Genomic DNA, 13,899 nt, shown 5'->3' with positions numbered 1-13,899 from the left:
TCAGGAGAAATGATACGATAGAACTGATGATTCCCGGTAAAGCCGCAGCTGATTTCTTGGCCAGTTCTTTTAGCCATTCAGCAAACTTTTTGAGACCTTCTTTTACTTTATCTGGTATTGATGGTTTTGGTCCTGGCCCAGGTTCTGGTGTAGGTCCTGGAGTTGGGTCTGGTCCTGGAGTTGGGTCTGGTCCTGGAGTTGGTTTTACAGATTTAGTGGCACCACTTAAAGCACTACTGATACTGAGACCTAGAGTTGTAAATGTCATTACAACAGCTGTTATTATGGCGCTAATGGTTACACCATACGTCTTAAAAAGTAACTTTATTCTGTTTTTTAGAGGAATAGTTGAATCTGGTTTCTTTAGAACATCAACAATTAAACGTTTAATTCTTCTAGTTTGTGACTCCCTGTCATTGTCTAACCTCCATACCTTTGACATTTCCTCATACAATTTGTCATTTAGTTCATCTATTTGCTTTTTCAACTCCCCCGTATCTTTAGAACCTTCTTCTACATACTTTACATAGTCTCTTGTTAAATTATGAAGTTTTTTTTCTAATTCCTCTATTTGCATGTCCTTATCCATCCTTACTGCAGCTAGATCATCACCAGCGTGTTTTAACCCTCTAAGTTCTCTCAAAGCGTATTCTGTAAAACCAAATGCCCTTAATTCTTCATCATTAACATCTATCAGTTGATCTATTGGTTGGTTTGAACTGTTTACCTCATTAATTAATATATCTGTTTGAGTGGATGCAGATTTAGGTTCCCTTACTGATTCCGAGCCTTCCATAAGTGCCATTCTAGGTCCTTCCATAGGTGCTGGTTCATCAGGTGCAATCATACCTTTTAAATAATTAACAAAATTAGTACCAAACTTATACTTTAATGTGCTTTCAGCAAAGAATTTACCATCACCCTTAGTTAAAGGAATGATCCAGTTATTCTGATTATTAAAAGGATGAGTGTCTGGTTCAATATTTTCCTTTTGTGGTTCTGTAAAGTTTGCGAGTTCTTCTTTTGTTGGAAAGAAGTAAGGATTTTTTTTGTGCAAATAAATACGTGATGCTAGATTACTCAGTTTGTTAGGGTCATATTTCCATTTTGTTCCTTCCAATGCTTTTGCAAGTTTATCCTCGTTTTTTAGTAGCCAACTCTTCTCTTGCTCTAGTTGCGGATCAATACCTCTTACTCTATCTAGAGTTGTAGTGAATGAAGTTTCAGTAGTAAGATTTGTATTACCTGTGTTGTATGTTGTGCCGTCATCTTGAAAATTTCTATTGGTTTCACCTGTATTAGGATCATCCACATTATGAATGTAATTATGTTCGTAATCACTCATTTCATAATCTTCACCTCCTTCAGCCATAATTACTTATTTATCTAACCATAAAAACAATCAATGTGCCAACAACTGAGTAAAGCATGAATTTAATTGTTTCATGAGTATCATCCTCCCTCTCAACTTTGGTGTCCCGTTTAGTAGTAGGAGTATTCTTTGATGTTTCAGTTGTTTTTGGTGCATCAACATTACTCTTTGGTGTATGACTGGTCTTGACAGTATCAACACTAATCTTAACTCTTATTTTCTTAGAACTATTTCCTTCCATCAGTGGTGGTGGTAAGGTCTTTTTGTGGTTAATGTCATTCTTACCAGGTTTAGCATTTTTTGGTGCTATTAAAATGTTATTATTGTAGTTATCCAGCTTACCAATAACGAGTACCATATTTGACCCTATGGCATACAATCCTGGTGCTATTACGTAATCTAGTCTTGTATGAGTGTCACTCACTGCTTTTTGGTATCTTTGAATTGAAGTGGGAATATCAGGATGTTGATTAATCGAGTCCTTTAATAGTTTGTTAAATTCCTTCTGAGCATCCAATTCTGTACCCGGTACTCCAATTATTGGTGTTCTGGTCAACGCCTGAGCACCCAGAATACAGTAAACATATGTTCTTATTGTGTCATTCAACCTCTCTATTCCAGGATTAGAGAAACCATTTGATTTAAATATCATGAATTGTTGATAGGTTTGACATTCATTTTGTGTAATTACATCAAATACATTCTTGTGTCTCCTGACATGATGCTTGATGAAAGTATCTGGATATTTGAAATTAGCCATTCCAGCATCCCAATCAGATTTAAACATTGGTGGCATTCTATTTTCATGAACTTGCATGAGGAAGAAATTGATTTTAGAATCATTGATGTAATATCCGGGATCAGTTATGTTCGGGTTGTAATCCGATACACTCCAGGAAGTCCACCCCTCATTACTTTCAAACACTGAGAAATCATATTCGTCTTTTAAACCAAATTCACTCAATAACCCTCCTAGTTTCCTACGGTTAATGTTATTGTTTGTCTCATTGAAATCACTTTCACCTGGAATTGGTATCTCTAGATTCTTCATGATCTTCAATATTTGATAGTAAACATGAAATCTGTAAATTGACCTTATCAATGGGTCACTGTGATTCAAGTGATCATCTATTGAAATACCACAACCAGTAGTAGCAAACCAAACAGCCATGTTAAATTGGTTCTGGTAAAACGATAATGGATTCTTTTCCAGTCGCAGACAGTCTTTCTTATTTTTCAGGCTCAAAAACCCAGGTGTTATCTTAGTTTCTTGTAGTCTGAAGAAATTGTTACTGTTAACAGTTACTTCTAAATTAAAGAAGTCATAGGTGAATTTACTTTTATGTTGATTTGCTATTGGATAATACATTTAATTTACTTGAATTTTTCCTTGAATTTTGGATAATGAAGACAGTAAAAAGGCCATTTATTTTAAGGAAATAACCCATAGTATTCCCTTAGAATGTAAATAATGAGGTGGCTGGTTCTTAGGGGTTTCTAAGCTAATTTGTGGCAAAAAGGCCTGTAAGGGATTTGGACAAAATAGCTTCAAAATACCTAGATTCCTATCTCCTCATTATTTACATTCTACCGACATCTGCTTTAGGCGTACCTGTCTATAATGAAGTCGTATTTTAAGTCGTGCACTGCAATTTGGATAACCACTTCATTGTAGCCATCTTATACACTGATCCAATTTGATATTATAAACATTACTGTAAAAATCCAGATGGAATGGCATAATGAAAACGTTCGTCGATTAACTGAATATTAGATAACCGTACGTAATTCAATATCGGAGATGAGGTCGGAGTGGGACTCAGAGTGGGACTCGGAACGGGCCAAGGCTCAGATTTAGCGGAATCTGCAATAAACATTTAAATAGTTCTATTAGTATCGATTTGCTGAAACCCATATATTTATCGACTTCGGAAAAAAAACAACCAACATGCATGACAAAATGATCTGCATTATTCTTCTCGGACCATTTCCACATCGGCTGTGGTGGGGAGAAGGCCAAACGTAGCAATTTTTACAAATAATTATCATATACATATTCTATAGCGATCTTTTCATGTGCATTGTTTTAGGGTGTTTCCGCTCAATTTTACCATATTTCCCAGTTTTCCGCAGTTTTCGTAGATTCCGCTTAATTGCACTGGCCGTCAGGATGATTTTCAGAGTGGCGCTCATTGTTGCCAACCTGTCTATAATATATACAGGGTATACCAAAAAGGCTGTATCCACCTATACGTTAATAATGGGTTTTTATAAACAGGATGAGCGCATTACTTATGAAGATTGTCTAATCAACAGAGAGAGACAGCCTTCCATCTCTCCCACAATGTAATATATTAAAACCTAATTTCAACAATTTCATCCACTTCATTTAAAGCTGTCATATCCTAACTTTTAACCGCCACGCCGAACTAGCAGAGGGGCACCTATCGGTCGTACCGTGATGTAAGGATCTATGGCCAGTTCCCACAGTGGGCGGCATCGGTATTTTACCACACAGGGCTAAGTGTCATAGTCACAGTGGCTCGTTTTCATTACTCCTTGAGTACTTATCGTAACGTCTACGTCTACAGCCAAGATGATATCAGCGGAGATTTTAAACTGACGTATCATTTTCATTTTAACGAGCTCACATACATTGCTGGCGAATATGGCAATGATGTCATAGGTGTTCGCACTCGTCAGGGACGGCAATCTGTCACTGAAAAGTTGCGAGCATTTCAATTTGATTTGATTGGAAGTAGCAATTGCCGAGAGTTGATTCTACCGTATGGTGAACTTGAGAAAAGCGTCGGTCCAAAGAATTCGAGGTTCAAATATTTCAAAATGGTTTCATGTGGTGAGAATGTTTTCTTGTAGTTGACCTTTCGATGCAAATTTCAGCAGCACAAAAACAGGGGAAAAGACCTGTTTATGTCTTGGTTAAATTGGTATAAAATAGTAAACATAGGGTTTGTTCTTAAACTTCGGTATGTTAAAAGCCTAAAAGAGATAAACTACTCTCTTGTGCCTGAAGCCGAAAGTGATTTATTATCTGATATGGATAACATCATGTTAGAGGATATCCGATGTGATTTGAATGGTTATCTCTATAAATCATCAGCCAGAACACACTCCATCACCATCTTAGAAAAAACCGTACGAGTATAATAAGTCCACGTCGATTATCTTACGCGATGATTTGTTGAGAAAATTGGGAGACTCAGCAATTCTGTCTTTGCTAGGATCATATAATGTCGTCGTTGAGGTTCATCGGGCGAAGTTCGTTACCCTATTTTCAAGTAAGGGTCCTAAGGATAGCTTCAAGCTTAATCCTAAGAATCACGCTAAATTTGTGTTTAGGTTGCAATTTGGGCCATGCCTGGATGAATCCGAGAATACGTTATTGATGACCTTACGTGACCCTCTTGTCTCCAACCACTGGTTAATAGTCGGTGCGAATGAAAGATTATTTGCCTGGCCCAAATTCCGTACTGGTAAGCAAATGACCGCAAAGGTATTTACTGCGTAACAAAGTACTCGGGTGGACTTATATTGTTTATAAAGCTGAGCTGCACGAACAAATCTCACAGTGGCTGATTAAGAAATTAAGGTGAGACGGATACGGCACAGCTGTGGATGCAATATTTCAGACTGCTACTATGTCTAATAATTTATTACTAACGTTCATTTTTCGCAGCTTGCCCACGAGAATCTTTGTTTAAATCCTTCTATGCAAGATCGAAACAGACATCGTAGCATTTCACTCTCCACCGTAAGTCATTGCCGTGTTGCATAAATAAATTCATTGATATTCCGGGAGATATGATAGTCGCAATAAGTATTGTGAGGGAAATTACACATGCAGTAAAGCGTTTTTCGGATAATTTAGATCTGGCCCTTATTACGTCGCTCTTCTCTTGTCATAAAACTGTAATAGTGTGATCACCAAAATTATAGTAATGTTTACACCGACTTGGGCAGCCGGTGTCATCAAGTTGACCGGGTTTAATTGACACCATTAAGGAGCATTGGTTAGGCCAGGGTCATTCAAATAAAAATTTGAAAGAGTCTGGTAAGGCCAATCCCAAGGATACTAAGTAATTTATATATGTGTATAAAAGTTGTATTTTAATATACGAAATAAACAAAAAAGATTATACTTTAGCGTTTGTAAAATTTATGCGCGTTATCATTTCATCCACTTTGATCTTATTTCTGGAACATCATTGTGAAAGTTGTCTTTATTGAAATTCTGTTAGAAAAAGATTACAGTTAGAGGCCTCAGTTTCACACAAAATGCCCCTGTAGCCATGGGAAACCTTGATGATGCCGTAATATGATCAGTCCGCCGCAAAACCCATGACAACAAATATGAGTGCCTTCTTCCTAAAACAGTTCATTAACCTCCAAGCTGTCACGTGCACAATTATGAGGAAGCACAACCGGAGGAAATAGGGAGTTCATGTTCGTTTCTCCGGCCCTGCACACAAACATGGTGCATTTTGCGTGCAGGGTCGGAGAAGCGAACATTAACCCTGATTTCCTCAGGATAAAGAAAACAGTGACAACGTCCTGACGCCCCTGTCATTGATCTGCCAATAACATCTTAGCTAATTATTTATATGCAACGTCATCTAGACATCGACCCAACCCCATGAATCTCGAGAACTTGTCACAAAATAGACGGCCTCAATTCGTATACTCGCACCAGCTGACCGGAAAATCTCTCCATGCAGTCATGCATACGCCCAAGATCATGAATGATATATCGAACATTTCCTGCTTGTGTGATTATATGCGTGATGGAAAGAACTAACTTATACCAGTCTTCCTGGTTTGTTTACAACATCGGAGAAAGAATTCGTCCCCAGGATTTGCCATGGTGTGCACTTTACACAGTAACCTAGTCCAAAGCAATTGATAGGCCTACATACATTTCAGGGAAATCCCGTTTTCGAAAAGAAAGGCGTTATTTTTAGAACGTTAAGTTAGACTAGAGGACGTTACGCTTGACTTGAAATAGGCCTCGTGCTAGATAAACCGTGGACTTGTTTGCCCAAACTGATCAAGCGTACAGCCATACTGGATCGAAGACAGTTGGAAAAAACGATTTTGTAGTCGTCCGAAATTTTGGGATCGCCATTCTTTCGGACTGTTCACAAACATTTAATACGCTTCGTGTCGCCGCCGCTGAAGAGGACAAATATATGTGAACATGTACGCATGATTTCATGAGAAGACAAGCACGAGGTATGTACACATGTAAGCGTAGGTCTCTTTTCTAACCGTAGAAGGGCGGCCCGGTTGTTCAAAGCCTGGCGAGTTTAGCGACCGCCACTAAACTTAGCGGAACCCTTGGGGTTCCTCTAATGTGAAGTCCTTGAGGTTCCGCTAATCTAACGGTGACAAAGCGGCAGCTAGGCCTAACATAGTAAACTTGGCGGCACGCTAGCTAAGATAACGGTGGTTTAGCGGCCGCCAAACCTAATAGCGAAGCTCTGAACAACCGGGCCCTAGTGACCAATACATGTAAATTGTCCAGGTATACTTAACACGTACCGTTTATCAATGTTTAATTCAAATTCAAATGAACCCTATTGGTCGCCATATAAAAATGTATTTTACATAGGTACACGACTTATAGAGTATAATAGTATAATATACATACATGATACAGGGAATACTAAAGCTGAACATCAATGAACTAATAAGTAAACTAGCTAAATCAATTGCATCAAATGTGAAAATGTTTATCAAATGTGAAAGTGAGCGTCAGTTCAGTTGAGTCGTCATTATGAACGAATGTATTTAACTTGAGGAATTGAACCCTCGGCTTCGGACCTTGGTTGAGTTACCAAGACACTCGAGGGTGGAGCTAAAATTTCGTCCAAACCCTCGCCGATAGGTTTGGACGAAATTTTAGCTCCACCCTCGAGTGTCTTGGTAACTCAACCAAGGTCCGAAGCCGAGGGTTCAATTTCTATTCTGAAATACCTCAAACTTAAAAAGATAGGCCACGAAAATAACTTGAATATGTACGAATTTGGCAAATTCCATCCATCGCGGGCCCGGAGCGCCGGTAGCGCCGTTGTTTACATTATGTTACGGCAACGTTACAGAAAATGAGACATGTACATTTTGTACAGCGCGCATAGGACGTCCGCATCGGCGCGCTCGAGCAAGTGATGCTAAAATCCGCGCAAATGGGCTATTTGGAGCGTTTTTCTCGGCAAATATGTGTAGTGCTCATTAAAAAACTTAGGGTGGTTGATGCTTCCTTGGCTGATTTGTGTTTGAAGCAGTGTTTTGAGAGCCTCAAACTTCTGAAGTGAGCTGAAATTCCGTACGGGGTGACGTGTGCATGGTTTCCACATTTTAGTGCAACCCGAGGGAACTTGGTTGCGTGTCCAAAACACTCCACTCTCAGAACAAGGCTTATGCATTTTCCATTTAAAAGTTGACTTTACGGTACCAAGGTATTTTAGAATCTCAAATCAAAGTTAAAGTGTGCATGGTTTCCACATTTTAGTGCAACCCGAGGGAACTTGGTTGCGTGTCCAAAACACTCCACTCTCAGAACGAGGCTTATGCATTTTCCATTTAAAAGTTGACTTTACGGTACCAAGGTATTTTAGAATCTCAAATCAAAGTTAAAGTCAGAGTGGGACTCGTAAATGAAGCGCAACCGCTGCATTTACAGTGGGACCTTTCTATTAGGGACACTCTGACCAATGGTGTCCTTAATTGAGAGATGTCCTCATTACAGAGGTAAAATTTTATGTATACATTGTAAAAGACCAATTTTGTACCAATGCAGGGTTCGTGATAGAGAGGGTGTCCTTAATAGAGAGGTATCCACTCAGGAAGGTTCCATTGTACTTAAGAGTAATCAGCCCGCTCTGAGGTATTTACGATAAAATATAGGCCGGGTCTATTGGCAAGCCGCTCGCCGAACAGGCATCTTTTTTTGTCCTGTTTGGAGAGCCGCTTGCCAAACAGCACTAAAAAGCCAAAAATACTACCCTCTTTGGCGAACCGGAGAGGTTACAACATGTTGGCCAATCAGAGAACAGTGACGTCATATTCGAATTTATATGCGCATATTTAACAATGGCCGACTTCCCGCTCTCGATTCAATTTCTGTTACTAAACTCGGGTTTGGTCAATAATCCATGAAGAAGCATGTACATGTACATGACTGTATGGATTTACAAAAAAAGTCATAAACGTGATTTAACTGATAAGCAGGTTAAATGCATTAGTGTGCATTTCTAAAGGCGTTTCACTGTAACTCCAGTGCTGCTGACCGTGTTGCCACGAATGATAATGAGCTCCTGGATGGTTGAATATGCATGAGTTCGGCTCTCCATCTAGGGCAGAAAAAAGGCGCTGTTTGGTGAGCCGAGCTTGCCAAATAGTCACTTCCTAAAATATATCATGGAACTAAAATCAAAAACTCAAAAGTAAGATGAGTTTTTGAGCTCATTCAATCAGAAGTAAAGAATACAATTAGTTCTGTATCTCATCAAGTATGGCCACGGAGCATTTGTACCTCCAGTTCCCATATATTTATGTAGCAAAAGAGGCGGGGGAATCCCAATGACACGTGCGTGCGCTCACTGATATGGTCGATGTGCACGGAATAGCACTGCCTGGCAGCACCTTGAGACAAGCGCTTAGCGTGTACGTCACAACGAAGGCTGGTTCGGCTAAGTCCGGCATTGACCCTTAAGACTCTGCCATCTTGACCCGCAATGTTTGAGATCGCTAAGTCACAGTACTCCTAGATCGAATAGTGATGACGCAAGCGCATGCGAGTCAGTCTGGTCATCTCAATCCGACCGCAATGTTTTGAGATCTTCAAGTCACTCCTGGATCCAATACGGGTGACGCAAACGCATCAGAGTCAGGTTGGACTCTGGTAGGCTACTCCCTTTAATAACTTATGTCGATTAGATTTCGTCTTTTCAGATTCAACGCCAATCGCTTAACGACCCTGCACCGCATCAACATATTGACCAAAATGGCGGTGGAACGTTCCACCTACTTCATCACTTCCGCCGTGCTGCTGGCCTTCTCAGTCGCGTACGTCTTCTCCTACTGGATCAGTTCAAAGCGAAATCGGTACCTGACATCAAACTTCAGCCTAGTTCTGTACATGACACTTCTTCTTTTCATTTGTGTCATTTGCATGCTTCGTTATCTTATCCCACGCCAGACCAGTAGCTGGGAAATACAACAGGAAGCAAGACAATCCACGCATGCGCATCGAAAAAACCGAGCTGTCATTTCCTGTATTGCGAAATGCGGGTTGGTAATTTTTCTCATAGGTGCCATTATGTTTGACTGTGTTTCCACAATAGGGCTTGTGAGTTGCATGGACGTGTTCCTAGCTGATAACTGTTACCAAAAGGAAAGAATGGTGACTGTAATCAATAAGATAGCAAAAATGCTATTCATGGGCAACAAGGCCACGTTCCTAATATCTGAGAGCGAGATGTATGTCAAATATGGCCGATCGAACACCAGCCGGAACGTCTATATTGTGAACTCAATTATGAATTTCACGTTCGTGATTTTCAACGCCTTGCAAGAAGTAAAATCGGCCAATAAAGGTGTACATGGCGTGTACTGTGTGAGTCCGTCGTTACCCGCGAATGCCTCGACGGCGGAGAAAGCCAGCTTCCAACATCAGTATGACTGCATCAACGACCGAACCCACATGGACAAAGCGGCAATAAAAATCGGGCCATATCTCTACCCGTTTCATTCTGAATTCTGCACAATGGCGACCACCCTCAATCTCATTCTTTGGAAACTGTTCTCAAATGATAAGTTGAAGAATGACGCAACATCTACAAGGAAATGTCGCAGAAGGCGCCGAATAAGATCGCAACGAATTCATCCACATGTCTCTATCATGTCCGCATCGAATTTATCGGAGGCTCCCCCTGACGGGGATGATATGACGTCATAAGAGAGGAGGCGTCTGTTAGAAAATGAAGAGACTGCGTTTGAAAATGAAATTGAAGAAAATGACTCGGATTTTGATATCAGTCTTACGACTGATAGAACTTTCGAAAGAATCGCATCATTCGGTTGGGACAACGAAGCGGATTCTCCAGATATTGCGGTATCAACAACCTCGAGACACGATCAAGTGGGCGAATCCGAAGGCTACGGGTCAATGGACGGGAATCACACGAGTCCGCGGGGGCCTGCCTCCGATAGCCAGGAAGCCGGGTGTTCATTCCCGTGTTGCCGCGATCAGTGTCGGGGATGCCTTGATCCAAGACCGCGGCAAATTTACGGCCCGGACAACGGATGTGGTTTCATTGCATTCGCCAGTCTCGCCCTTCTCTGCGTGGAGACTGTCATGTCTCTGTTGCTACAGTCAAGAGACATGCGGAGGAAGTTGTTTACACCCCTCTACGTCATTAGCACCGCCAAAATGTCTCTCATGGTAATCACGTCCGTCTTCCTAGCAGAGATTAGCCGCAGGAAGCTTCAGACCGGTCCGAAAGTTAAGCAGACTCTGTCGGTCGGATCAATCGTTCTCATCATATCGGCTTTCATCATATTCTTATATCGAGTTATTGAAGGGGTCGCTGCGCTCGACCTTTTGATACTGGCACCGAATTCAACTAAAATGGACGCACGTTTCATTGCCGATCATGAGTTCACCCTCGAGGTACAAAATATCCTCGATTTCTTCAATGCATTGCTCTACATTGCGCAAGCCGCCATTCAGACAAACCTCGTTTTGAGAATCCACTGGATTATGAAACGGAACTGGCCCGATGACGTCATTGCCTCCTCGACCGCAATGCAGTTTACCACATTCCTGATGGCCGCGAACTTCTCCCAGTGGCTCCTCGGGACTGTGGTGGAGATGAAGTACCCCAAGGTAGGTCAGCTTTCATTAATTGGAGTTTTCGTAATCCCCCCTAACTGTAAGTCTCTGATATTACTATTAGGCGGAGTGTTTAACTCAAAGGGCTCCATCGATCACTAAAGCGCCCCGCAAACAAGCAATTTTTAATGCTGCAACCTGCAACAATTATCGTTGCGATAAACGATAAAAAGATAGCTCGTCTGCTTGTGAACTGGTAATCGCTGGGTTTAATCCTAATCGAATCCTAATTGTAAATCACCCAATCACCGATTCTTGTCGCAGGCACACAACACCGGCCAGCGATGACCCGCTCAAACGAGAGGTTTTTTGTTGCATGTGATCATAATCGCATGTTCGCTCGTTTGCGCGGCGGCACTTTTAAAGTGTCCCGAACTTGCTATCACGGTTCCCCCGAAGTATCCCTAAGTTACACTCCGAACGCAGTGTATCGGCCTCGCCCTTGATATCACCGACCTTGACCTTCATCGTGACCTTGACCTTGCTATTTCTTTCTTGCAGGTCAACTTCTCGCAAGTGCTGTACTATGACGATGCGACCTGGAAGGTAGTAGTCTACGTGTTGTATCCGTTTGTCATTTACTATCGATTCCACTGCACCATGTCATTGGCAAAGCTCATGCTGTGGAGACGGGAAGTCAAGAACGCTGGGCAGCTGGGCACGCGGAGAGAGGACTTCCTCGCAACATTTGCTTATTATTAAATATACGACATTATAGTAGACATCTGAGGTGACTGTTTCATATTCAAGCTGAATATCCGTCAGAGCATAGGTTTTATTCGTAGCCGTTCCTGCCACCACATATTTAGCCTCATTGAATTTGATGTTTTACTCAATGGATTCCAAAATCGCTGAGGGATAAAAGGGGGTATGGGAATCAAATAGTTCTGATTCTATGGGAATGCAGTAACGATCCTCAAAGGCAGTTTTAATGCCATCTTTTCTCTGATCTTTCACAATCCCTTGTTGTACTCGATTTTTTTCGCTGTTTTTCAGTGAGCCAAAAATCCTTGAAGGTGTTGTAGATGAAGGCTTCATCAACCTCACTCATGGTTTTACCACCCAATGATGTGGTGATTCTTTCTACAATATTTCGACCTACATTAGCCACAAATGTAGCAGCTGCAGCATTGGCTGCATTACTTACTTTTGACGTGGTAGAAAGTTTAAACGTGAGTTTCATGCTTTCAGGGACAATCACTTGTCCTTTTTCAAGCTTAGGTATTTTCACATAAAGTGTTTCTCCTGGATTGACAGAATTAGGATTATGGGTGATCACCTCATAATTCCGTTTGGCTTTTAAGCCTTTGGGATACTTGGCTGATCTGTAAGGATCAAGATAACGTCCATAAGAAGTTTCCATTTTATTTAAAGGAAAAATTTTTTTTTAAATAAATGACTAACCTGTGTACGATTAAGTTTAACGTGAAACCCGATGACATTAATGCATTAGAAAATGACATTAAAGAACTTAAGGAAAAAATTACCACTTTAGAAAATTCCTCATTAAAAGATGACATTAATGCAAACTTTCAAGGTTTGCAAAATTGGTTGAATAGATTAGGAGGATATCTTCATGTAAGTCTTCCTGAACATGGGTTTAAAAATGTTCCCATTAATATAAATTTAGCACCTTCATTATGGTTAGATTGAGTAACATGTTTATAATATGTCGTTAGATTATAAACCTCTTACTTTTTTCTCAACACTCGCTGCGCTCGTTAGTCCATTATATTTTCAGGATCTAATCCTTCTTTGTGTTGAATGATCTTTTCAATTTTTATGTCTTTATCCACACTCGCTACGCTCGTCGCTAACGCTTCATTTTCTTCTGTGTCTTCAAAATCCTTTGTTATTTTTTGTAAGGCATCTAATCTGACTCTAGAATCATCATTCAATTGTGCATGAATTCCTTCAATACTTTTTATGGTGTAGGTTTTCAACGTCCAGATTCTTTTAAACCCTTTGGTAAAGAGAGGTTGCTTTAATTTTTTCATCACAAGGTCACCCATCTTAAACGGTTGTTCCACTGACATACTTTTCTCTACATTGAGTGCAACTAATTCTGTATCATGGTCATTCGCTTCCTGTGGTGTATATCCTAAAATACCTCTATGAGGTGAATGATTGTAGGCATACAGATAATCATCCAGTTGATCCACCCATACCACTGAATTTCGTTCTGTAAAATCCTTAAATATTTTTTCTTTCATGGTTCTGCAAAGTCTATCAATTAAACCTAGCGCATTATGATCTCCTATGTCCACTGTACCATGTCTGATCTTTAATTCTTTTAAAAGATCTTGTACCGGTTTATTCAGAAATTCATTTCCAGAATCTGTAATAATTAATTCGATGTCACCAGAGTCTGTGTAAATCTCCTCAAACCCTTTTTTCACTTCAAATTTTGTTATATTTTTCAACGCAGAAGCGTATGCTTTCCTAGTAAATGTATCAATAGCAAGTAAAATCCACTTATAACCTTTATTTTGTCTTGAATAATTTGTGAGGTCAAGAAGATCCATAAACCATAATGCATTTTCACGATAGGCTATAATATGTCCTTGGATTTGTTTTCTAGATTTTTTATGGAGTTGAAAACTTTTTTGTGATT

The 13,899-nt window shown here is 40.3% G+C and overlaps 1 protein-coding gene across 1 annotated transcript; it reads left to right on the top strand.

Annotated features, from left to right (window-relative positions):
• Window positions 1-10,528: 10,528 nt before the first annotated feature.
• On the top strand, window positions 10,529-11,987 carry LOC135497168 (proton channel OtopLc-like). The gene is made up of 2 exons (XM_064786913.1): window positions 10,529-11,279; window positions 11,787-11,987. Exons 1-2 carry the CDS (start codon window positions 10,560-10,562, stop codon window positions 11,985-11,987), a joined length of 921 nt encoding a protein of 306 aa, XP_064642983.1. The 5' UTR covers window positions 10,529-10,559.
• Window positions 11,988-13,899: the final 1,912 nt, after the last annotated feature.

This window comes from Lineus longissimus, chromosome 12 (assembly GCF_910592395.1).
Source record: "Lineus longissimus chromosome 12, tnLinLong1.2, whole genome shotgun sequence".
Taxonomy (NCBI): domain Eukaryota; kingdom Metazoa; phylum Nemertea; class Pilidiophora; order Heteronemertea; family Lineidae; genus Lineus; species Lineus longissimus.
This window is presented reverse-complemented; position numbering and strand designations above follow the sequence as displayed.